Raw genomic sequence first — 27,335 nt, forward strand, 5'->3', positions numbered from 1 at the left:
TGGATTACAGGTGAGCACAGGTGGTAATTATGACAGTATTGGTAGCGGTGAGCGAGTGAGTCACTGTGCGTGTGTGAGTGTGTGTGTGTGTGTGTGTGCTGTTTAAAATATACAGGTATGCAAGAACAATTATACTCAACACATGAATAAGTAAACAAAAGGAAAAAAATTAAAACGGTGTTAAGGACAGCTATCATCTGCTTCAAGTGTTTACCAGGTTACGTGTCATGAGGTCGAGTCTTACTTTACTCACACGCCCTTTATTCCTCACAATACACACACGGAACAAACATACAGAGCATCTTTCTACAATATAAAGCTGAATGCGAGCGTGAAAATACCATAACAAAACTTAACCTCTAAACGAAACGAAATTAAAGACTCATATGAAAGTATTTAGCGATGCACGTTCCTTTTTTCTTCTCTCTCTCTCTCTTTCTGACCAGACAAATAATAATCAGACACTAGAAAGTTGTCTTCATGTAACCTCGAACTCGAAAGAACGCTAGTCAGGGAGCGTTTGGCAGCAAAAACCTGCCGATTACTTGCATGCTGATCTCAGTCTCCCCCACAACCTCCTTGTTACGTCTCCCTCTCTCTCTCTCCCTCCCTCTCCCTTCTCGCTACCTCTTATCATTTCATCCTTCATTTGCCTTCAGCTCTTTCCTTATTTTTTTTTTTTAGATTCGTACTTTCCCCCGCTACTGCTTCTCTCTCTCTCTCTCTCTCTCTCTCTCTCTCTCTCTCTCTCTCTCTCTCTCTCTCTCTCTCTCTCTCTCTCTCTCTCTCTCTCTCTCTCTCTCTCTCTCTCTCTCTCCCCTTCATTATTTCACCCTTCATTTCCCTCCAACCCTTCCCTTACTTTTTTTCTGGTTAACACTTTCCCCTCTACTACCTTACTCCCTTTTTCTTCTCTCTACTTCTCTATCTATCATTTCACCCAGCACTTCTTCTCTCCCTTCACCTCTTCTCTCATCCTTCAACTCCCTTCCACCTTCTCTCCATATATTTTTTTTTCTTTTCATTGTGTTCTTAATTTTCTTTCTCTTTTTCAATTACTGATTCTTATTTACTTCCTGACAGGTCTTATTTATTTTTCTTTATTCTCTCTATCGACTCTCCCTTTACTTCTCATCCTCTCTGTACATCTCCTCCTGATCTTTTTTCCATTTTTTTTTTCCACGAAGTCTTCTTTTTTTCCTTTTGTTGTTTTCTTATTTTGCCTTTCTCTTCTACTACTCCTCCTTCGTCTTGTCCAGTCCAGGATGCATCTACAGTCCATAGGAAATGCCGCTGGTATGCCCTTTTAAGGAGAGAGAGAGAGAGAGAGAGAGAGAGAGAGAGAGAGAGAGAGAGAGAGAGAGAGAGAGAGAGAGAGAGAGAGAGAATGAGAATGAGAGAGAAAGAGATTGTATAATAAAGAAAAATATACAGCACTGAAAGAGAATAAAAAAGGGAGAAATGTTTATCTTGGTAGAATAGAAAGTAGTAATAAAATAAAGAAGAAAGAGAAGCGAAAAGAGGAAAAAAGAAAAAAAAAGAATCGAACAAAGAGGGGTTGAAATTAAAGAATCCGAAAAAAAAAACGAAATAAAGACATAAAAGCGAAGAAACAAAAGAAATTTCACAAAAGAAAGACCAGAGGATGAGGACTGAAGAGATGGAAAACGAGAGAGAGAGAGAGAGAGAGAGAGAGAGAGAGAGAGAGAGGGGAAACCTGTCCGTCACAAAGATCTGGGCAACTATTATGGACAAGAAAGAAGGATAAAGCTTTTCTCTGTATTTTTACTTGCTATCCAACACACACACACACACACACACACACACACACACACACACACACACACACACACACACACACACACACACACACACACGCACACACTAACCCTGACCCATCGCAGAAATGTGAAGTCATTAGGCGCCTGTGCATCCTTAAAGCGAGAGGCTGTTTTGCTCCCTCCGTTTTGTAGGTAAAGGTTACACTCTGATCGCTGCCCAGCTGATCTTTACACTAACTACACAAATTCCTCACGGCAGTTGTCCACAAGTTATCTTAATTGGCTAATCATAGTTGGTGTTATTCCTTTAATTTCTCTCGTTACATTCTCATCGGCGCCCATCTGATCGTCAGACTAATTGCTCAAATTCTTCGCAGGTGTTCACGGCAGTTATTGATGTTATTCTTCCCATTTCTCTCGTTAGCAATATAGAAATATTATTTTTCGGTTGGGTTATTATGCATGGGAATACGAATTGTGTGATGTTCTTTAAGATCTCTGTTTCTCTCTTTAGGGATACAAAAATATTATCCGTTTGTTTACTTTTTTGTGTGTGTGGGAATTTGGAATCATGTAATGCTCTTTAAGTTTTTTTTTTATTATTATTTGTAGGTCTACAGGAAATTTCTTTTGGCGTATTTGTTGGTTTGTTAATTTCATGTTTTTTTTTATTTTTTTTTATTACAAACTGTGTAATATCATATAATATTTTTTTTTGTCTGAAAATGTGTTTATTTATATACGTATCTGATATATTGTGCATAAGTTATAAATTTTGTAGTGTGCGCTTGTCTTCGTTTTCTTCGCTGAACACCGAGCACGATCATGTCTTTGGCTGTTCGTTCTGGAAATTCACATCGAACAAGTGAATTTTACCTTCGACATCTCCCTAGGTGACTACTTCAAGGGCGTCGACCTGGCCGGGCTTATTATCATAATCCACTCGACCATCAATTCAAAGGTGCAATGATAAATCCCAATGTGGAAACCCGTCTGTCGCCACGCCGTCACTTATCTCGCGTGCCCTTCAGGAAAGCTGACGATTCGTTATTTATGTTTGCACTTCTACTAATTTTCACTTCAGCTTAACTATTGTGTCCTTCCCTCCTTGTCCTGCTTGACTCGCTCCTTCCCTTCCTTTCCCTTTAAGTCTATCAGCCGCAGCATCAGCCTCGCCGGTGTCATGTTGAGCGTCCTTCCTCATTAAGTGTGTGGCCGAGAACAAAGCCAGCAGTCAAGCTCTCCCCGCCTCAATGCTCCTGCCCTGGCCACCACCGGCATCTAGCTGGCCCCGTATGCACCGGCGCTCCTTACCCCTTCCTTACCTCGCCGCTCACCCTCACTCCCCCTTGCCGCAGCCCTTCCTTTCCCATCTTGACCTGAGGGTTTTTACTGTAGGAAAAGTTTGTATGACCTGAAGGAAAGAGAAGAGGAATGGCCACGTATTTCATGAACAATTAGAGGATGAGGACAGTAGACCAAGGAAAGGAAAGACTTGGCTGAAAAAAAAAAAAAAGACAGCAAAAAATGGTGGGCGTTGACGGAAAATGAAATATGTTTAGTGGAGCGTTGTGTGCGTTACGGCGGGAAGGACAAATAAAGGTGGCGGGAGGGAGGGGCCGCTGCCGGGGTGGCGGAGAGGGAAAGATGTGTAACGGGAGGACGGGAGTAACGGGAAGGCTGGCCAGATAGCGGGTTTGGGCAGGGCGAGGCGGGCAGGGAAGGCTCGTGAGTGATGGGGCGAGGGAAGGGCGGCAGTGGATAGCCGTGAGGGAGAAACTTGGTTATTTATACTTAGTGAGCAATTGGGGGTAATAATTTTCACAGGCTAGCATATGTTCAAGACTTCAGGTACACATTACTCCAGCCAAAGGGCTCTCAGTTTGACTCGGCCCTTATTCAAATCATACTTTACAATCGTACAACCCACACAGAAAAATTCGAGTGTAGATATCTTAAACGTATCATGGAAGAGATTTCCTTTTTTTTTTTCTTTTTTTTGCATGTGATCTCTATTGTTGCCTGATTGCATATACAGTTGACTATTTAATTTCTGCCGCTCCCTGCTTCTTAATTTCATATATACAATATTGAACGGAAAATTAAACAAGAATTGGAACACAGAAATTGGGAGTAATTTACCCTTAATTCTGATTCGAATTTCTAACCTTTGAAGATTATAACACCTCTGAAAGTGAAGAGAAAATGACAGTGTATTAGAGCCACACTGTTACTATTACACACTGAATTAATAGCCTCCCCACGGTAGCCTGACGGAGGCTCAGCAGGGGGCCAGCTCTGGAGTCATTGCAGCTGAGTGGGTGTGCGGGAGGCCTGAGTCATGCTTCACCGGGGAAGGGAAGCGGCGAGGGCATGACTCGATCCGCCGCCCCCCAGGGAGTGACGTTGACTCTCACCACTGTGTACATTAACCTGAGAGGCACGTGGAAGGGACGCGGGGCCTTCAGGGTGGGAACTGTATCCACGCCACTATGATGGATGTTCACCCAGGAAAGAGCATCTAACCGTGTGTGTTTTCCTGACAGGCGCGGTGATAAATACGTCACCTGTACAGGTTTGCGTGGGTTGTCCGCTACCTGCAACGTTTGCCCTAACTTGTGCTGTGTGTGTTGGGAAGGATGAGGATTTCAGTAAATAAATAAATGGAGAGTAGATAACAAAAAAAAAAAAAAAAAGTGAAATATGCAAAGATAAAATAAAATAATAGGCAAAGAAATATAAAAATGCATAAAAAATAATAGGCAAAGAAATATAAAGATGCATTAAGTAACTACCACGTGTGTTGCTGGTGGAAGAGAAAGTTATTAAATAATAAAAAAAAAAATAGACAAGAGCATTTAAAAATATAAAGTTCCATAAATGGTTAAGTAAATAAATAATTGATTGTCAAATAGAAAGTCGATAAATAACATATACCTGTGTTGGAAAGGATGACAAAGTTAGTAAACAGATAATATAAAAGACATAAATTAATAGATAATGGAATGGAAAGACCTGTAAATTAATTCAATAAGTAACTGATAAGAAAACTAACTAATAAATAAATAAACAACCCGAGCAGCTTTGATAAATCAGACCGCACTGCTATTTAGATGAACAAGAGATAAGAAAATGGAAAGACGTATAAATCAATCAAATAAATAAATGCTAAGTGAACTAATTAACTAATAAATAAGTGAACAATGCAACCACCTTTAGTAAATCAGACAACGCACAGCTGTATATTCCCTTCCCTGACGCATGGTACGATAGGAAAGACTTGAACAAAAGCAACCTTGCAATCCCCTTATATTCACCACTTTTCACTCTAGTTTCTTTTTTTCTTCCTTATCTCTCAGTTCTTACCTGTCTGTGTCTCCCACTCTGCTTCCACAAGGCGCCTAACCATAGAACCTTGACTTACTTTTTTCCCCTTCCTCTCTTTCTTCCTCTCTTTTTCCTCTCTTTTCCCCCCTCTTAAGACTCTCTTCCCCCATTCCCCGATCCCTCCACCATCTCTTTCATCTCATCATCCTCCTCTTTCTCTCCTTCTTCCTCTCTTTTCCTCTCTTTTCCTTCTCTTAAGACTCCTCTGTCCCCATCCCCCCCATCCTCCCACCGTTCCTTTCCCCTCAGCATTCTCATCCTTCTCCATGACCCATTTTTTCCTGCAAGCCAACCTGACCTGATCTCTCTTCCTTGACCCAGATTAGAGGACCTTAGTGGCTAGTAGAGAAGTGATTAGTTTCAGCAGATGATAAGAATGAGCTGAGGCCTAAGTTTTCCTGTGTATTTTCGTGTATTTTTTGGTTATGGGGATGACTAACTGACTGACTGATTGACTGACTGACTGACTGACTGACTGACTGACTGACTGACTGACTGACTGACTGACTGTTTGGTTTAGCCCTTATTCAAAACATACTTTACAGTCGTACAATCCATTGACTGACTGACTGACTGAATGATTGGTTGACTGACTGACCGACCAACTGACTGATTATCTGAATGATTGATTAATTGAGTGACTGATTGACTAGTTGACTGACTGACTAACCAACTAATTAATTATCTGATAAAAAAAAAAATTGACCAATAACATGATAACTATTGCGTGAAATAATAATATATTCCTTACCTGACGCAATTGCAAGCCTGAAATAGTGAATCTTACCTTCCTCTACCAGTGAGTCATTTCAGCTCCAGGAAACGATTATCTCACGCCATTCGTCTAAAATTACTCAAAGCGCCGTTAAATAATAATTATATCCTTTGCGAGGGAAGGAATGTGGGGTAAGGGAGGAGGAGAGGGAGAGAAAGTGGGGAGGAAGTGAAAGGGGGAGTAGATTATGATGGTAGTTGAGAAATGCAATTGTTTGAAATAAGGGCGAGAAAATGGGTGAGTGGTGTCGAGATTAAGTAAAAGGTGTGTTATATAATCAAGTTAATTAAGACGTCTGTAATATTTGAAATGTAAAACTAGAGAGAAGTCATCATTTTTTTTTAGTAGTGATACGCCTGCCAATACTATCGAGATTAACTAAAAGGCGTATTGCAAGATCAAATTAATTAAGACACCTATGAAAACTAGAAATATGAAACTAGATGAAAGAAGGATTATTACCTATTTCCTTGTAATAATTCGCCTACCATTACGTGTGTTGATGTCATGAAGGAGAAAGTCTTAATTAAATCCAATACAGTGTTGCTAATTTTCTATATGACCACGTGAAGAATTTATTAGAGATTGAATAAACACTCATCCCTTCTAACTGCGAGCATTATCCTTGGTGCAACCTACATTTTTTCTACCGCCATGTTGAAATACTGATTAGCGCTCCATGTTTGCTGTGTCGCTGTGAGTTTAGTGTAGTTATATTTTTCTTTATTATTATATATATACATATATTTTTTTTTAAAGAGAAAGAGTAATGGTAGAGGTAGAAATAGTAGTAATAGTAGTAGTAGTAGTAGTAGTAGTAGTAGTAGTAGTAGTAGTAGGAGGAGGAGGAGGAGGAGGAGGAGGAGGAGGAAGGTAATGTGTGTGTGTGTGTGTGTGTGTGTGTGTGTGTGTGTGTGTGTGTGTGTGTGTGTGTGTGTGTGTGTGTGGCCAGAGGGCGTCCTGCCCAGGCTTGCCTCTCCTATCCGGCTTCCTACTTATCCAGCAGCGCCTCCTTTCTTTCGCTCCATCCTCTCTCTTCCTCCCTCTCCCTCCCTCTCCCTCTCCTTTCCCTCCGAGTCACGTGGTGTTCCCACAGAGGAATGACACACAAAACCAGGCAGTGTTCCACTTCTTTGCCTCCACACTGCTATCCACCCTTCCCCTTCCTCCCTCTCGTCGCCAGAAGCAATGTTAGACAGCTGCAGCGTGAGCACCGTCACCACTACCACCACCACCACCACCACTTTTAAGACCAACCCTAATCATTATTCATTATATATATATATATATATATATATATATATATATATATATATATATATATATATATATATATATATATATATATATATATATATATGTTTTTTTTTTTTTTTTTTTTTAGAGCAATAGTGTCAGTCTCAGGAAATATTTTGACCATTCGTTTCTACCTTGTATTAATTACAATTTACATCACGTGTCTAGACGTAAAGAAAAATCAGTTTGTCACCATACCTGTCCACGATAAACACCTGCACTTTATGTTCCCTCCCTCGGCCTTTGTGCGCCGGCACCTGTGTCGTCCATGTGATGTGTGACGAAGCCTTCCCTCCGTCACCACTTTCACCCTCACGGTAGAGTAACGATCCCCCCCACCTCCTTATCCCCCCATCCCTCCTTCAGTCCCCTTGCGTCCACTGCCTCTTCTGTGGCCTCGGTAGGGGAGGTGACGCCTCTCCCGCACCCACAGCCTCCTGGGACCTGGCGCGACACCTCAGTTTATTATTGGGGAATAATGAGACGGTGCTCCTGAAGGACGTGTGGGGGATAAACAGGGTCAGGCTAGTTTTCGTTCACGTGTTCCTTACTAATGCGCGGGTCATTTTTCATTCAATTATCCTTTATAGTCTGTAATGTCTGTCATCAATGTTGCGCCCCTTCCTTTCCTGTGTTGCCTCCGGGATCACTGCCTACCTACCTTTCTCTTCCGCGGTTAAAGATTGCAGTGAAAGACCTTCTACGAGAACTGCTTTCGTAGTTCTTCCCTTTCCCATTCCCTTCACGCTTGTCTTCGCTCTCACTTCCCAGTACATGCGGCCCGTCATCTCAGCGCCGCCTCTCACTAGACACCCCGGCCTCGGCCTCCCACGGGCTGCCCTGAGGAGAGACTCTGGGGTGCTCTGTAATAACGCCTCACAGAATTCTAGGAAAATGTAAAAGTGCTCTTTTTCAGGGTTATTCACACCTGGGAGTATGTTTAGGAATTGCATATCAGTAATGAAAACACTAAGTGATATATTCGCTGTTGTTATTGATGAGCGAAATACTGCGTGTTTGATGGTCTGGAAAAAGGGGTGGAGAAATAATGTTATATACAACTACTAAATTTCTGACAATTCATCATAAGGAAATACTTGCAGGAACACTAAATTTACATCCCTGTGCCGTGCCTTTTATTTAAGCCTACGGAAACTTCATTAGGTCTTGTATTTATGTTCATGTATAAGAGAAATATGATTTGACTGTGGGAGCCTGTCTAGACTTATAATGTAGATAAATGTAAGGTGGCATGACCACATTCCTGTGACCACCACCGTGAAGTGACCAAACGTGACCAATTTTGTGGTGCAGCTTCCCGTTTATGATAAACACCCAGCCACCCTTTCAAAACTTTTAGGGACGAGCATTTGTGTTACTTTTCTCTGCCATAAGCATCACAAGAATTAGATTTCTGATCTGTAAAATAAGATAGGAAAAAATCGTCCTTGTTGATAATATGAAATGCTCGCCATAGTTTTTTTTCTTTTTTTTTTTTTCGTCTGTTTTGCATGTTCTTGAGAAGTTAGATTGATTTCTTACCGACATTGCATAATCTAGTTTTGCTTATAGAAAAATCGTATATATGCAATGACTACTGATCCCCTTTTCCTTCTAGAATTCCGCACGTCCTTTTATTAATCATAAGAATCTGGACTGCTCTCTCAATACGGGTGGAGACATTGCATAAACCAGGTGTTCATTACGTACAGAGACGATGTCTGTAATGCATCAAATGGTTATTTGTTTTTCACTCTAGAATTCTGCACGCTCTTGTGTAAACCATGAGAAGCTGGATTTTTTTATAACTAAATAGAAGCATTTTATTTGCTAAAAAAAACTGCCTCTACATCGTGACTACTCTTTACCTTTCACCCCAAAACTCTGCAAGGATTTGTATTGATTCTGAGAAGTTAGATTTCTTTCTTGGTAAACGCTTAGGAGGAAATTGCTTGTATGCTGTGACTACTGATTGCCTTTCACTCTAACAAGGCATACGTGCACACCGTCATTCCGGAACCCCAAACGCGGAGTGGCTTGCAGTTGTTGCGTCACTAAAAGCATCGCCTCGCAGCCAACCACCGACTCGTTTGGAAATTCATGGCTTCTGATCCTGACGTGCGAGAGAGAGGGGAAAAATATATATAGAAAAAAAAAAAAAGATAATTATGAGGCACAAGTGGATGACTTCTTACTAAGTTTGTTTTTGTTTTTGTTTTTGTTCCTCTGACCTCGTGTCGCTTACTTGATCCAGCAAACGAGAACAAGTCAAACCACTCATAGCAGCGCCATTATTCTTAGGGCGGCAACATTACTTAATGGTTCGCTGCAGACTAGAAATAAGCGTGATATGATCTTGCCCTCCAAAGTGCTGATATATGGCTGCGTGGATTAGACCCTTTGCCGGTTTCCTGTTCCTACCCAGATCCCCAAGTTCTTATCCAGCACTCGAAGTTCTTAACAAAACCCATAACCTCTCAGTCAGCCCTTCAATATATCAACCAGGATCACAGGTTCTTAATTAGCACCTTTCGTTCATATCCAGCTTCCTTATTTCTTAAACAGGACCACAAGTTCTTAGCCAGCATCACTAATATTGTTTTTCTGTGTGTGTCTGTGTGTGTGTGTGTGTGTGTGTGTGTGTGTGTGTGTGTGTGTGTCCTTGGCCTTGTGGATGAGTCTTTTCTTTCCACAAGTCCACGTTTCATCTGAACGAAATGCTTTTGGTGCTGGTGTTTGTGTTTGTATTAGTGGTGGTGGTGGCGGAGGCGGAGGCTGCAGCGGCGGCGGTCCCTTGAATCAGCGGGAGGAGGAAAGGCCCAGTACCCACCAGCCTACCAGCCAGCCTTCCTTCCCGGCGAGTTTATCGGGCGTGGACAGTGTCAGCCACTTTTTCTTCACCTTCTTTCCCATGTGTATAAGCAGCACCAGACGCTACTCCTGGCCAAGGTCGCTGAAGGGATGAGAGGGAAGGCCATCTGGTTGTCGGCGGAATATATAGACTGGCCGGTCAGGCTTCAGAGGACTTTTTCCCTTTCCTTTTCTTGCTGATCGCGATATGGTCAGACGACGGGTAGGCTTCGGGCGTGGCTCTCTGTAAACCCACACAGAAAATAATGGTCCTTCAGTGGTCTTTCCGTCTACACCCCAGGGACACTGTGTACCTATGCACTGACTTTGGGCGCCATGGAAAAAGTGGAGGGAAGGAGGATACAGCTAAGATAAAGGAGAAGGAGATAACCAGGGACTGTCACGAAGGAGATGCAGGATGATGGAGGGAAGGGAGCGAAGGAGGGAGGGAGGGATGGGTGTGGTGAAGGCCTTGACAACTTGTGGGAGCAAAGGTAGGCGGGCTTACCTTTGTTGCTTACTTGATTTTCTGCTTCCCCCTCTCCCCTTACCCACTAGCCTTGTACCCATTCCTCTGTCCTCTTCCCCTCAAGATCTTATCACCCTCCCTTCCCATACCCGTTTCACTCAGTTACGATCCTTTCCCAGACTCTTTCTCTGAGCCTCTTTGTTTGATCTTCCTCACGGCGCAGTAATTAATTCCCATAGACACGCCCAACCTGCATCGCCATACTACTCAGCACAAACACTGCCTTAACCCCGTCATCTTGTTGCTCCCCTCATTGTAATAACTTTACAATGCTCTATCCATACTCTACTTTTTCTTTCATCTGTTAATTCTTCGTCACACAATAGTTCATTCTCATAAACACACCCAACCCTGTAACGCCCTACCATTCGGCATAAATAGTCCCTTAATCACATTATCTTGTTACTGCCTTCATCTCTCTATCCATGCCCGAGTTTTTCTTCCATTTCTTATTCTAAGTTTCCATCATGAATTCCACCCCCAGGGATCCACTTGGCCTTGCACATCACTGCCCTCCTACCTTGAGACGCTTTTCATTTGTCTCGATGAATTACGTGGCTGAGTGAGGCTGCCATCCCGCCTTCCTTTCCCACCTCCTGAAGGGGATGTAGTCAGGGACGCGAACGAAAGGGAGGGTGGCTCGGGGTGGGTCTTTATTTGGCGTGTTTCTGATGATGCCATATGATTCCGGTCCATTGAAACGCTGCCACGGGGCCTTGAAGGGAGGCGAGCGAGTACAGTGCAGGATAGTGAGGTCTGGTTTGAATGGATGGGAAGTGTGATATTGGCCTCCCTCTTCTTGTACTCTGTTGCATGTAATGATGGTGGTAGTGGTAGCCGCTGTCATCATCATTGTTGTTGTTGTTGTTGTTGTTGTTGCTGTTGTTGTCTTTGCTGTCATTTTTTTCTTGTTGCTCCTCTCGATAGATCTGATAACTTTTCATGGTTGGTTAGGGTTAACTTTGATCACAATAAGGAACTGGAATAGTAGTTTGGATCTACATGTGATGCCTTCAGCTCTCACACTGAACATTCACGTCTATCTGTCTCAAATTCCCGTCAGCCTCATCCGCCCACTCCCACATAAATATTTGCCGCAGAGACGTAAGAACCCAAAATACGCTCTTCTATATTCCCAGCATGTCGTGAAAGCCGCCTTAAAGGGACGCGGCTGTAGGGTTAGGTGGTTCTCCTCCAGGAATTTGTATATTTCCACAGAGGAAGAAAGGAAGGAAAGGCCTTTGCAATATTTTTATCGTGTGGTTTATTTTTGCCACTTTATTTTCTGTTTTCTTTTCTTGCTTCCTTCTTACATGTTGCCTTGCGTGTCCTATAACAATAAGACCAACACCACCATCACCTCCAACAACAACAACAGCAACAACAACAACAAAAACAAAAACAGCAGCAGCAGCAGCAGCAGCAGTAAATACTTTTACTACTACTACTGCTACTACTACGACCACCAGTTTACCACCCTTACTACTTCAGTACCACCATCAATCTTAATCATTATTACTTATCGCAAAAGCTGCACTGTTACATTTATACTCGTATATATATATATATATATATATATATATATATATATATATATATATATATATATATATATATATATATATATATATATATATATATATATATATATTCTACAATCAAAAACTAAGCCGGAAATGAACACAGATTCATAAGGAAATGCTGTTATCTTTAAAGGACACACTCGTTTGTATCCATTGTTGGGAGTTTCACTTGTTTCCTCCCACGCTGGTGCCTTCCATTCGTGGCTGCCTGTGCACCATACCGAGACCAGCGTGGCACCGCAGACCTTAACCTTTCCGTGTGGCCGCGTGCGTCTCCGCCGGGGGTGGGAGGGGGAACGGTGAGGAATGTGGGTGAAGACTTACCTCGACCTTCAGTTCCCAGACTTATTGTGTCTCCCTTCGGTGCATTCATTCAGATCACAGGCAAGTCACTCTTCCTTTCCTGTATCGAGTCAGGAGTGACATGAAACAGGAAGACACACGAGAGGTTGTGTGGTTGGCTTATTCTTGGGAACTACTGCCTGAGGGTCCCGAAGTGCTGGTGTCGCTCGGGATATATATATATATATATATATATATATATATATATATATATATATATATATATATATATATATATATATATATATATATATATATATATATATATATATATATATGGTGGCATCTTATCCCATGGGATTTACACTTGATATGTTGCTCTTTCTATCTATGTATGACCTTGAATGCCTTATATCCGTTAGAAAAATGTATGGAAAAAGGAAGATTTTCTTTGGGGGGGAGATTCTACAAAAATGTCGTTTCTTAAATCCTGTTTCACTAATGAGGAAACCAAAAATATATGGTGTCGTATAAGAATCGAAGTTGACGTGCGTTAGAGGTGAAATTCCTTGACTTATTATATTACATTTCATGACTGACACATCTATTTTTTTTTTTTCTTAGTTCCCTATCATCACCACCCCGGCACAATGGAAGGCGTGACCGGGATGCAATACAAGAAAACTGGAATTTGAAACCAGAACGACGGTTGACAGGTCACGGGTAACTGTTGCGGGAGGATTCAAATGATGCCTACGTGATGTTCAAGTGATGCTCAGGTGATGTGAGGTACCAGGGAGGGGAGTCCAATACTCGTCAGGTATAAGTCGTCACCTGCGATGGTGAGATGAAGTGAAATAGTGGTGAAAATTTTGCGTCGTGCATGAGAGGCGTGGGCGAGGTGGAACACCATCCGGAGCAGCACATGGGTCATAGGCGGGGAACTCCCTCTCCCCATCCTCGTAATGCATGGGGCTTACATACACGCGTCCCGGAACCCTTAGAAGGAAAGCATCCCTCCACCTTCTTCCTGCTGCTCTGCCCTTCTCCAGGTGCATCCTCTGCCTGTGTAGCGGTGGGAAGGCCGTGCCCTCAGGTCTCCTCGGGACTTGACTTGCCGTGTGCATTGTTCCCAAGGCATCCCATCCCCACAACGTCACTTCACACTCTCCTTCCCCCACGTTTTCTCTGCATTATGAGTGCAAGGGTACTGTCACTCCCTCGTCCACAAAGCGTTATTGCTCTCCGCGGGACACGTGGATCAAGCTGACCTTGTGGTGATGTAGCCTTGGTGATGAGGGAGGCTGGTGGCTGCCGCGGACACTGGGTGGACCATCTTCCTTGTAGCTGTTTTTTTTTTTTTTATTGTTTTTTTTTTTTGATGTGTTGTGTGTATTTTTCATTTCTTTTTTTTTTTCTTTCTTTTTTTCGTGTGTGGTCAGGATGTGCGGAGGCGAGCGGAATCGTGATGAGGACTACATCTGGCAATTGCCTTTGCTTGTTTTAAAATAAGGTCCGGCTTGTGGCACAGTATAAACGAGATTGATGTAAAGATCCGGGTCGTAAATGTTTTTTAAATTATAGCTGTTCATATTTTTTTTCTTCCATGTGTTGTTGCCAGATGATGAGCACCCTTCACGCATAACATGATATACCTTATTTTGAGAACTAAGTGTGTGTGTCTGTGTGCTTATTAATGATGCCGCGACTGGTGTAAGGAATCGCAGTGTGACCTCAGGTTTGGTTACAAGCTAACAATGGTTTCGCTTTTATTTTCGTGTGATAGTACAAGTGATGATGTAAACTATTCTATATGGAAATATTGTGTCTTATAATATAGTGAAATTTTACAAATTATTATTATTATTATTATTACTAAATAATTCATTCATTCATATATCTATTTATCCATCTATCTATCTATCTAGCTATATGTCTGTCTGTCTACGTATATGTCCATATATCTGTATCTGTCTATCCACTTACTATTATTTGATTATTATTTTATTTTATTTATATATTCTTTTTATTTATTTTATTTATTTTATTCATTTTATTTTATTTATTTATTATTTTTTTTTATTTTCATTTTTTTATTTATTTTTATTTATTTTTTTTTTACATGTCATAGTATGTGCTGTCACTGAAGAAAATGTACTGGGACGGCAAGTTTGTTTGTAACCGGAATGTTTTCGTCACCTGGACTCCCAATTAAACTAGGTCCGTCGCATAATAGCACCACTTCATTAAGCTTCGCCACTTACTAACAAAAAAATATTACGTATTCTAATTCTCACCAATATGGAACTTAGTAACCAACTTTCTACAAACATTAAAATTAACATTTGACAAACTGTTTACCTTATGTTATGGTCTCTTTATATTCTCTGCCGTCACAACACTAAGTTTCCCATAAATACGAAGCACCGCTTTCTGTCAACTTGTGGTGAGAGAGAGAGTTGGGACCTGAATCGTTTCTGCTTATCGCTCACCAAAGCTTTGAATGTTTGAGTTACGCCCCCGTCTGAACAAGTTTTCTCACACGGCATTAAGAGGTGGTTACTACGTAGACTGTTACAGGGTATACATTATGAATAATATTCTTGGTAATGTGTCAATAATCTTCGCCAGCTCATCAATTGCGTTTCTGTGTTTTACCTTGTAAATTATGTAATAAGAGAGAGAGAGAGAGAGAGAGAGAGAGAGAGAGAGAAAATGAATAACCTGCAAGAAGAGTGTGTCTACTAGCCTGTTTTTTCCCCTTCTTATGTATTACACATGATACAAATAATACTAAGTGGAGATTGAGTGCAACTACACAAATTGATAGTGACGTAAAAAAAAAAGTAGAAATAGGATGGCAAATAAAATATCCCCCGAAAATAAATACGTGAATGGCCAAGAATGAAGTAGTGACGGGGGCTTCCTGTCCTCTTTACAGGATTGATTAATAAGATGTGTGGAGGAGCATTTATTATCACATAAGAATATTCGGAAACAATATTCTACTACAATATACCCAAGAATCATAGTACATATAATAGTTTCGCTTCTTTAATACGTTTTCTTTGATAGTCATACGCGACTACATTTTAAGGGAAACATTTAAATGCTACTCATTTTGCTTCCTTTCATCTATAAGATCGTAAAATATTATTCCGCTGGAGCTGGCGGATTTGCAGTCCTACCGTCATTCAGCACCTTACAAACACCCACCCAGGACATACAATATATCACATTCACCTACCCACACCCACCCCCACACACATAACATCACACTCATCTACTTACACTTAATCAGCACACCCATATTCACACTCACACCCCCCACATTTACCCAAAACCCTCCATAACATCATGCATGCATCCTCAGCCATCTAGTACATCCATATCACATATATCCATCCTCACATAACCACCCATACATACACGTCTCACATCAATACCATCCCAAATACATCTACACTCACCCAGCACATCCATATCTTACAAAGTCAAATGTTCACGTAATACATCAATACCTTATAGGGTACAAAGACCCATCGAACACACCCATAACCTCACAAACACTCCAACCCGATATTTGACATCACTGCAAAATATTGTTTTGACGGCAGAGTGATCGCATCTCGTGTGTGTGTGTGTGTGTGTGTGTGTGTGTAGTAACATATATAAAAATTCAGATCACAAGTATACACGTGCTGAACCACATGTGTTGGGCTGCGTAGAGTCTGTGTACTGAGTAACCTTTGGCAATAGACGGGATAAATGTGTTGAAGTTCGCTTTGGTGACAGCTCCACAATGACAGTCATAGCCACAGTTCGACACCCCAGACTAAAGAAGCTGTTAATTGAAATTCCTTGTCTCTTAGTAAGGGCCATGTAACTTGCAATAATGGTGTTCATTCAAAATCACCGCGCCAAGTAAGCAGAAGGGCTGGGAGCGTTGGTGCGGGTGGCTGCCGCGCCGCCCCGATCTTCAGAGCCGCGGCGGCCGCAGTCCGTCATGGCCGACAACCTCAGCAAGCAGCCCAAGAAGGGTATACTGAAAAATTCGTCTAGTTTCGAAGGAAATGAAAGACAGAGAGAGTGAGTTATATTATCTCAGATTTCCAAGTATTATTTGAAATTACTGCAGAAGAAAATGTGTTGCTTATCGTTTTCTTTAGAGATAACAGTAAAGGCCACTGGTGACTCATTATACCTTAGCCTGTGTGTATTTACCTAAGGTGTATCGTGTGAAAATGTGACAGCAGGCCCCCTGTCAGCACTAATGAATGGTAAAGCAATGGAAACTGCGTGTGTTGCACAAGTCTGTGGAACCTTCTCTTTTCACTTTTTTTTTTTTTTCATGAATTATATCTAGTGAAAATATCAGGTTACAAGGCCACTGCCTGCAGATTACACATCATCCTGTGCATTAGTGTTTCATTGAATGGACATGTGTCCTGGTAAGATGTGGAGGAAGAGACCAGTAAAGTAAATTCAGACAAGTTGGTGAAGGTGAATCAGGGTCATGACCTTAACCACACACTCACCTGGCAGGGACTCATCAAGGACTGCAACACCTGCTCATTGTGCAATAAAAGTGTGCCATATGAATAAGCATACTTGCTGAGCAATAGTGATTGTTTAGTAATTACTGAATATTAATAATATTTTATCATTAAAGGGATGAAATTAGTTTCAATAATACTTCTATTTTCTTTTTATCATATAAAACAAGCTTCGGGATCTAGTAGGATAGCAGGGTTTTAGGGTAGAATGTGAGGCCTCCATAACTAGGTGAGCTGGGCACACCATGAAAACATATAAGAATTGATCTGTAGGTGAGATAAATCTTACCCATGAGAGCTTTTTGCCAGCAGTGGGGGTAAAGTCCCAGACCAGAGGAACAGAAGGCAGCACCTTCAATAATGATCGTCATGTTAAAAGATATTTCAGGGCATTTATATTTCACGTCACTACAAGGGAAAGCAGAACATCAATTGGGAAGTCTTGCAACCTTTGAAGTTATAATTGACTGTCATATTACAGCAAGGGGCTTTACAAAAGTGGGAAATCTGCAGTTTCAGTACTTTAATTTTCCTTTATCTCTCTCCCAGTTTTAGACAAGTTACACGAAATGAGGAAGTGAATGTGATATCAGATAAAACTGGAAGGAATTAAGATGCTCATATAATGATGAGTCATTTTGATGGCAGAGATAAGGTCATAGAGTAGTCTGTTGAAGGTGGTACTAAAATAATTGGGGTCTCATAATATTTGATATATATAATAAACACACTTTAGGGAAGTCCACTTGGTACACACAGTTATCTGTGATCAGGGTAATAAAAAATGAAAGATGTTCAAATTATTTTTTGAGGTCAGAAAAATAATGAGCTCGATTGTGTTTCTGGGCAGATTGATAAATTGTAACAGTTTGAATAATCTTAAGAATATTTTAAATTTACCTACATGTGCATGTAAGACAATGGCAGTGAGTGAAGAATGTAGGACAGTAGGTAAAAATTACTTTCATTAGAATGTAACTTTCTGTTTTTAAGACTGAGAAAAGTCACATGCAGGAAAGATTTTCTTCCCAGCAGCATATCTCACCATGTACATACTCAGTTAATGAAATGTTTTCAGTGGAAAGCTTATATGGAGCTCTGTATATAAATATACAGATCTTTAAAGTGAATGGCACAAACATCAGGCACAGGTCTCAGAAATAATGCCTTAATAGATGTAAATACATACCTTATGTTTAGAAATAGAACAATCAACATAATTCTGTATTGTGGCAATGTACTCAATGTTGACAAATTAAACCATGCATAGTAGAGAAACCAAGGCTCAGTAACGGCTAAAATATAAATCTTAGAAGAAATCAGAAAATCATGAGCATAACATTATTTAAGTTATTAATATTTACAAAACGAAGATTAACTTATCAGATATTATTAGTATTAAGACAAACAGATTTACTGAAGGAAAGGGATTTGGCTATTGGTTAATTTATCTATTCAGAAAGGAATTTTATACATGAGGATGTTGGACTATCCCAGGCACTGTGGACGTGAAATGCCAGTGACAGCAGAGCAAAGCCACCATCCAAACAGGACATGTCCTATTTTCCTGAGTCATATTCTTTGCAGCACCTGTCTTTGAGGGCTTGCCCTTGTTAACAAGTTGCATCTTAATGTATATACAACATTGTTATTCGGCTTATTCTCATATGTTGCTTCATCAAGGAGAATGATCTGCAGTTTGTTGCTAGCTATTCAGCTTTATTAATTTTATTGGTATTATATGTACCTAGCACACCAGTCTTTAAAGTAGAAATTCCAATCAGTTAAAGTGAGGTGCCTTCAACCACTTGCATTAGACTCTTAGATAATAATATATTCCCTTATTTTATTGTGTGCTTCCATTATCTTGAGTGTGATGATAAAAATAAAGTTTACAGACATTAGTGTAACTCTTATGGTTAGAATTATTGTCTTCTTTAGTCTATAACTAATGATGACTTATTTTTGATACATTAGTTTAGAGTTTGATGTAACAGTAGCAACTTGCTATTGTGATCAATAATTCTTTCTACAGAATTTTAACATCCTCAGTTTGTCATTATCCTGATTTTGTTCATATTTTCCTTGAGTTAGAATTAGTCTCATAAACTGTTTCTTGAGGTAATGAGCCAGAAAATTTGCAGTTGCTGCACTAATCCATTTATCTCTCTTATGCCTATCGAGTTGATCCCCAAGGAGTTAGTCATGACATAAGGACTTCAGACACTCCCTGTCCAAACACTCCGTTAAGTTGCTGTCACATTGGTACTTTTTTTTTTTTTTTTTTTTTTTTTTTTTTTTTCAAGATAAGGTTTAGTGTTTCTTGAAGGTTCAGAAATATTAAATTAGTGACTATATACCTGTCAACAGTCTCAGATAACTAGGTTGGCATTTATATTTTGGAGGTCTTTGATCCTTAAGTGAGACTCCTATATGGATGCAATGAAGCACCCTCAGTCAATACATCTACAGGAAAATTTGTGGCTGAACATAAGAAGCCATAGTTGTCTCTGGGACCACAAAGATGTTAAGCTCCTAAAGAAACCTTTCTGCTTCCCTTTGAGCCAACCACAAATGCATCCATGCTTTTTCTTTTAACTGTTTGGCTCATCCACAATTGACAAAACCTATAGTTGGATGCGGAGAAATAACTGCTTGCTTGTGCTTTGGTGCCATGTTTTTTTCACACTTGATGGAAAGTATTGGCAAATGGCAGTGTGTGTGTGTGTGTGTGTGTGTGTGTGTGTGTGTGTGTGTGTGTGTGTGTGTGTGTGTGAGTTGGTGTGTGTGTGTGTGTGTGTGTGTGTGTGTGTGACTGAATTTTTCTTCCGAGCAGAAAAGGGACTAAATGGGATGAGATGAACATCCTAGCAACGCTTCACCCAAAGGACAAAGACTATGGTCACATGAAGATTGAAGAGCCCAAGACACCATATACAAAGTACAATGAAGGTCATTCTGATGATGAGCAGGATGGCCTGGATGCTGATCTTCTGGCCAAAAAGTTAGTTTTGAGATGAGCTATAATTCTGATATTGTGCTACAGTGTAACCTTGCATCAAATAAGTTCATGTCTAATGAATTTACATCCAACAATATTATTGAACCTATATCTCTATTTGTACCTAATGAGGAAGACTCTCAAGTTTTTAAGTTAGATTTATTGTTGGGCTAAATCTTATCCTCAACTTAAAATAGAGAATCTTCCACTTGATTATTTATCATTTGTCACCTCCATGAAAGTTTTTTTTTTCAATATTGCCATAGTAACACTAGGCTTTTTTATTTAGATTTTTTTTTTCAAAGGATCTCACAAGAATTGGCAAAAATATTCACTCTGTTAAAATTTTTTCAGTATCACTAGACTTACTCCTACAGTGAATGTAAGAATATATTCCCCAATAGACTTAGTGGGAGTTATATGAAAAATTTTTGTAAATAATTCTTTAAGCTTAGGGTATAACATATAGACAAAATGTCTACCTTCCCTGTTTCAGAATTCAGCTTGGAGGTAATGAACTTCCCAAGGCATTAGTGGAGCCAGAAGTGGAGGAGCTAAGTGAAGAAGAAAGTGCAGAAGAAATAGGTATGTTGATTTGACTTAGAATGAGAGTTTTATTTTATTATGTTTTTTTTCAAGTCTTGAGGTGACATCAAGCAATATCTGTGATATCTGTGAGAAAGAACCTAACTGCTCTGTAACAGTTGAATTATGAAAAAGCAAGAGATTTTTTTTTTTTTTTTTTTTTGTTGAGTGAAAAATAAAGAAAAGGAAAATAAGTAGTCATGCAGGAATACCATTTTGGACTTTACAAAGAATTCTTTTATTATAGACTCTAGTCATTCATTCTTTATTTTGAGGTAGTATTTGCTGTAGTAACACTAAAGTCCCTTGCCCTTGCAGATAGCAGATGATAAGGTTGTCAGTTTTGAACATAAATGTAGGTTTGTTCCTGATCTGGTTTCAGATATTTGGCACAAGGAGAGTAGTAGAGATATCAGTTAATGCACTGCGGCTTTATAAATGCATGAAGTATGCATACAAGAAAGAAAGAAAGATATAGGCAACCAGTTATTGATGTTGCTAGAGAAAATATTTGTTGTGAATGCAGTTTAGTGGTCTTTTTAATGGGTTGAATGATTAGCTTGAACTGAAATCCACATTTAAATGACATAGGTGGAGTCCAGCCTAAAGGTCAGTTTCAATGTCCCTATTAGTTTATCTTTGTCACCACACAACTTTTTAAGCTTTTCTTCTCTTTCTATTCTTGTTTGCTCTTACAAGTGAAATTTGTTATATTTTCTTTGTTTTACTTTCCATTGCTTTTTTTTTTTTTTTTTCTATGTGTGTGTGTGTGTGTGTGCGCGCGCGTGCACGCGCCTAACATGTGTGCCTCGCAGTGTTTAGTGCCGGTAACCAGGATAGTATTTTCATGCATTAATTTTCAAGTACGTGAGCATACAAGACCTGTAAGGCTATGAGCTTTGTTGAATAAGCATCAAGTAGTAGAAATATGCAAGGAAATAGAAGAGGTATATGGAGCATGTATTCGTGTACTTACACTTAAGGAAAATAGTTATTTCTACCTTGGCCATTTTGCATGTGTGGGAGAGGGCCAGTTGTATAAAGAGTAAGCCGGTACATGGAAAATATTTCACACCAAAAGAACAACCATACTGGGGATGGGTCCAAGTTTGTTGACAAGTACATATGCAGTGTATCCACATTAGAAGTAAATCTTAGGATGTTCCTTTCTTCAGAAAAAATTCCTATCATTGATCATTAAGGTGTTAGCAGATTTTCACTTGTTCCCCTCTCTTCCCCACAATGGAAGTGGACTCGCCCTTGACTCCAAGTGTTGGTGCCATCCCTCCCTCAGCACAAGGGGTGGTAAAGTGTCAACTGACTTCCATTAGGTATTGAGTGACAGTAAGGGAAGGCTAGGGTTATCTAGAGTATTCTAAATGGCCTTGAGATTATGAAAACACTGGGAGTTAAGGCCAAGTCCACTCATATTACAGGGAAGGAAGGGACAAATCTTGGTCTGATAGCTAGTTGTAAGGATGACTAGTAAGGCCCACATGAACCTGTAGTTCTCCAGTTGTGACCTGTATGGGCAGGGGCATTTGCTTTTATAGTGGCACTTATGGAAGGCCCATACTAGCCCTATGCTTTCCTTGACTAAAGTGACAATCAGAGTATGGATATCTAAGTAGCGTGTGTGTGATTTGAAACAACTTTGTTTATGAAAGGAAAAAAAATGATAATAATCAGAGTTCTGGAAGGTTTTCAGTATAGGACCATGCACCCATCACTCTTGTACATTGACCGTTCATTCATTGCCTTCCCTTAATGACGTAATGTCCATGTATGGGATTACAGGTTACTAGATAGTATAATGTAGCATAGACGCTGCAGTTAGTTGCATGGCTACCTTTGGTAACTTGGCTTTAAGGGAATGAAAGGTACCTGGAGACTGGACAAATGGACATGTTGTTCTAATAGACAAGAGAAAAGAAGATAAGGATGTCTTTGGTGATTACAGAAGAGTTGGTTTAATGAGCATACATAGCTATGTATGTTGTAAAAGTAGCTATGTAAGATAGTATGATCTTTACAAAACTGACTGATGAAATGGGTGCTAAAGACTTGGGACCTGAACCATGAAGATTTTATATTTTTGAATGGTGCACGGTGTGGAATGGATGCAAGAGCAGAGAAAGTATGCATTAACTAGCAACATGTGGGTAACTGTTCTACTACATACCATACTGTGTCTTAGAAGTGCTGTGGATGGCTGTGTTATGTTCACCATTTTCCACCTCATGAATTACAAGACTAGGTTTGTTTTATTTGGCAAGACATGACATTTTACATATTAACACAACCTGGCTGTGCAGTCACCTGCCTTCTTTTGCCTAGGAAGGAATTGTGGGTTGTGATTTCAACATATCCAGACCATTACCTGACTGTTAAGGCAGTCCACCTTTGCTTCACACAAGACTGATGTGGATGAATTAACTTGCCATACTGAGGTGATGTTATGCATATTATGCGGCAAAAATTAACTGGAATGTTTGCTTGCTTAGTACTGAGCTGTAGTCACAGTTGAAGGCAGCCACAAATACTCAGGTTTGCTGCACTCTTACAGTTGCACCACTTCCTCAGTTGTACACTGTAAATGCCATCACCTATGGAACCTTGAACACTTACAATGCCAAGAAAAGATTGATGAAAAGCAATGCTTAATTGATATTTGTATGTGGTTCAGTGGCTGAGATATTAAGATGGGGAGATAGGTAACTTTCTGTTTGTGCACAGACTGACATAGCAGCAGCAAAAACACTGTGGTTGAAAGTTAGTGGTTACAGGTATACTGTGTTACAGGTATACTATGTTAGAGAGAAGGAATGAATTCTGCAGCAGTGATATAAAATATAGTACTCAAGGTTACTTTCATCTGGAGTGAAATGGTGCAAGTGGGATGAAGTAAATATAATGAAATAGGAAGTTTGAATTGCTCAAGTTTTAGTACTGCTTCAGGAATAAGATAGATAGTGTTATGAGAGCTTGGTCACTATTGAATAAGAGGATAGAGTGTACTTGTTTGAGAAAACATTGGGGAGAATGAGGGGATGGAAATGAGCAGGGATGAGGTGCATGGGTTTGACAGATTTTTGCATTACATAAAGATGGTACTGTGAGATGGTCATACCTCTCAGACAATGTGGTTCTCTTTTAGTCTTTGGAATAAGCTGTCTCTCAAAGCTTGTGTAACACTGCCTTTTATGTGGAAACACAGGTAGTTGACGTTAATAGTATGAATACAGTATTTCTGAAATCCTGATTTTATCAAATATGTAAAGTTGTGTACTTGTAACTTGAACCCAACCCTGAATTATTGTTGTTCTCCCAGAATAATTATTATCAGACACCCTCAGGTGTGAAAATTTAAGATACGTCAGAGGAAGCAGGATATGTGATGGAATGTGTTATTCTATCATTCGTGAAACCATTTAATTACTGACATACCACTCCAGGACTTGTAAAATAAATTTTTATGCATCTTTTAGGATTGTAAATTTGCTTATAAGAGTTTAATATTTTAGATTGCTTTCTCCTTTTCTCTAAGGAAGTAAAATATATTTCGGTATCATTCATGTCTGTATTTAGTAATATATTATTATGTGTTGTTTTTAAAGGAATATTTAATTTCCTTCATAAAAATATTCTCTCAAAAATTCTATACTTTTGATGTTATATAGTATATGGTCAGTTTTGGCAAAACAACTTATTATGGGAATGTGGTGGTTACAGAATTAGTGTTGAAACATTGCTAATGCTTTGTCATTGTTTATTTATCATTGCGTGGTTTCAAATCACTTAATCTTTTTAGTTAACTAAGATAGTGTGGTTGTAGTTCACTGGACCACCAAGATTTAGAAGACTTAACCCCTAACCTTTGGGTGACATGCATGACTATTGATGTGGTAGGAATTAATGGAAAATACATAGAAAGCAAGCTCACTGTAGGACTGTGCATTCCAATGTAAGAGATTTAACACTTACCTTTCTCCATACGATCTTAACTCCTGCATGCCTTATGGTCCCTTGAGTCTTTTCCATGATTCTTAGTCAGACTTGTGACTGGATCAGCATTCTTTTTCTAGAAGGATGCTAACATTTAACCAGTCCCAAAGATGGGTGACATTTCTTATTCTTCAGGCTGTTCCCTAATAGCTTTGATTTTATGTTGCGCTAAAACCACTCTCAATGGAAAAGTCTTAGCATCTACTTGACAGTCTTCTTTGATTTTCAGTATGGGTACTATGCTGAATGCTCTAAATGTTATCTTGCTCTCTTTTTATTTGGTCACTGTCTTGTAGGAGCTTTGGTGACACCCTTGCTATTAATTATGACATCTTCAAACCTTTTGGTACAGTACTCATGTGATATAAAGTCCTTAATAATAATAAAATGGGCATACATAGGTCCTTAGCCTTGAGCTACTCATGTTATATCATGTTTATATATGTAACTAAATTTGTGCAAACTAATCTTACCATATTATATTCTTACTGTCAGAAACTCTCAAGTCTTGATGGCATATTTTCTGGCACTACAAAAGAGATAATTTATATAGTTTCATCTAGTGAAGTTGCTGAAATCCCTGGCATTACATAAAGTATGTAATTCAGGCAGAACTGAGGTGACTTAGATAAGCAGGATTTGATAATGTGCCCTGCTATGTAGTTTAGTTATTCTATAAAATTATGCTGAACATCATGATTGATCATATTTGCTCCTGATGGGATTATGAATATTGTATCTATTGTAATTCCCCTGGCAATATAAATTATTGATAACAACCTTCAAATGTACTCATATATTATGCTGCGTGGTTTTACTGCTTCTTGGTCAAGTCACCACCATACATTGTTCCCTAGACATACCGAAGGAAATTTCTTAAAATAATATTAACTCCCTGATGAAAAAAATGTTCATATTGTTGAGTTCTGATTAGTGAACATGCGTAGTCCAAGAACCCCCTGTATATTTAGTGTTGTAAGATCCAAAAAATTGATGATTTATGTAGAAAAGAAAATAATGTACTTGTGTGAAAGTAATGGCAATGTAATGTTGATTTTTTTTTTTCAGAGAAAAGAAAAATTTTTGAAATGAAGAGGAAGCAACATTATAATGAGTATTATGCTGTAAAGCTTGCTCGAAAGTTAATGGAAGATGATTCTGAGGAAGACGAAGATGGAGAAGAGGATGAAAACAAAGAATCTGCAGGTAAAGATGCAGTAAGTACAAATGATGAGAGAGAGGCAAGCATGGAAGAAGTTGTTGAGGATGGAAAGGAAGTTTCAGGAAGTCATAGTGAAGAAATGGCAGTGAGCGATGAACAACAAGAAAGTGGGTTAGGATCATAAAGTCATGTATAAAGATGGAAGAAAGCTGTGTAATTAAAGTAGCTGTAGCTCCTACAAAAATAGCAGCCCCTGCAGTTATACAGTTATCATTATGAACACTGCTCATATAGTTTAGTCTCCATCAAAGGTAGAGAATAGCTTATCCAAACCATCATTTGATACTGCATCTATTTTTTCTCTCTCTGTCTCATAGGTCTCAGCAGAAGGATCCGCTGTCTCATTGTATAAATTACTTTCCTCTGACTAACCTTGTCCTTCATTTTGTATAGTCTGAAAAGGACTATCCTTAGCATAGTTTGTTTCAACCATTTCCATAACCATGACATTGAATCACATATTAGAAATGCAGCCAGTCGTCAATTTACTTATCGCTAAAAAAAATCCTGTAGTGATAGTGTTTGTAAGTTAGAAGGGAATGTCTTTCTGTAAAATTTATAGTTTGTCCAATTATGCTTTAAACTTTGATGACAGTTTATCAGAGTAGCAGGAAACCACTGCTGCATCTGTATGCAGACAAATTCCCACCTGGATCCGTCTTGTAATTTGCCTTGTCATTTATATCTAGTGCTTTTCTGTCATTAATTTTTACCTTATTATGTCCTGTACTATGATGGAAGTCATCCTATCATTGAATACAGTGTTTTCTTTGATAATGATCATTCTATTTGATGCCTCAATTGCCTTGGGGAAGCACACTGCTAGCGATTGCTTTGGCAGAAATTATCCCAGGATGCCTGGTCATCACATTCTCATTCATGCCACATTACACCACTTTCTCTATCAATACTATCTATGCATATCTACTATCATACTGTCATCTCCCAGTACTAAAAAAGGCTCTTCATTTGTGCCACTTCTTTTCCAAACATCAGCAATCAGTCTTCATTCATTCTCTGGACATATATGGTGCCTTGCAGGTTATATATTTTTCAGTTAGCCCTGCAAATGAAGGATCATTCATTCTAAGCAAAAAAAAGATAATTAATTAAAAAAAATAATAAGGTTTATTCATTTTGTTCTGATTTATGAGTTTATAGGCAAGTGCCTTGATGGGTAGAATTTGGTGGGATGGAGGCACAATGACTTTTTTGTTTCTATGTAGATGCACTGATTTTAATTAGACATCATTTGATGCTTTTGAAAAAGTATAATTATGCAAATTAGTATCATGTAACTGAAAATCAAATGAAGCTATATATACTACAAACAAAATGTTACCTGCTGCTAATACACAAAGCAAATGTAGTTTGTAGTATGTGAATCATTGATAAAATACACTTGAGTGTTTGATTTTAATCAGTGCAAAAGAAACAAATGTACATAGATTCCTCTCTCTCTCTCTCTCTCTCTCTCTCTCTC

At 39.4% G+C, this 27,335-nt stretch overlaps 1 protein-coding gene across 1 annotated transcript; it reads left to right on the forward strand.

Annotated features, from left to right (window-relative positions):
* Positions 1-16,413: 16,413 nt before the first annotated feature.
* On the forward strand, positions 16,414-26,628 carry LOC135107916 (protein phosphatase inhibitor 2-like). Its single transcript, XM_064018299.1, has 4 exons — positions 16,414-16,572; positions 19,876-20,043; positions 20,537-20,625; positions 25,699-26,628. Exons 1-4 carry the CDS (start codon positions 16,490-16,492, stop codon positions 25,974-25,976), a joined length of 618 nt encoding a protein of 205 aa, XP_063874369.1. The 5' UTR covers positions 16,414-16,489; the 3' UTR covers positions 25,977-26,628.
* Positions 26,629-27,335: the final 707 nt, after the last annotated feature.

Source organism: Scylla paramamosain, chromosome 16, assembly GCF_035594125.1.
Source record: "Scylla paramamosain isolate STU-SP2022 chromosome 16, ASM3559412v1, whole genome shotgun sequence".
In the NCBI taxonomy this organism is placed as follows: domain Eukaryota; kingdom Metazoa; phylum Arthropoda; class Malacostraca; order Decapoda; family Portunidae; genus Scylla; species Scylla paramamosain.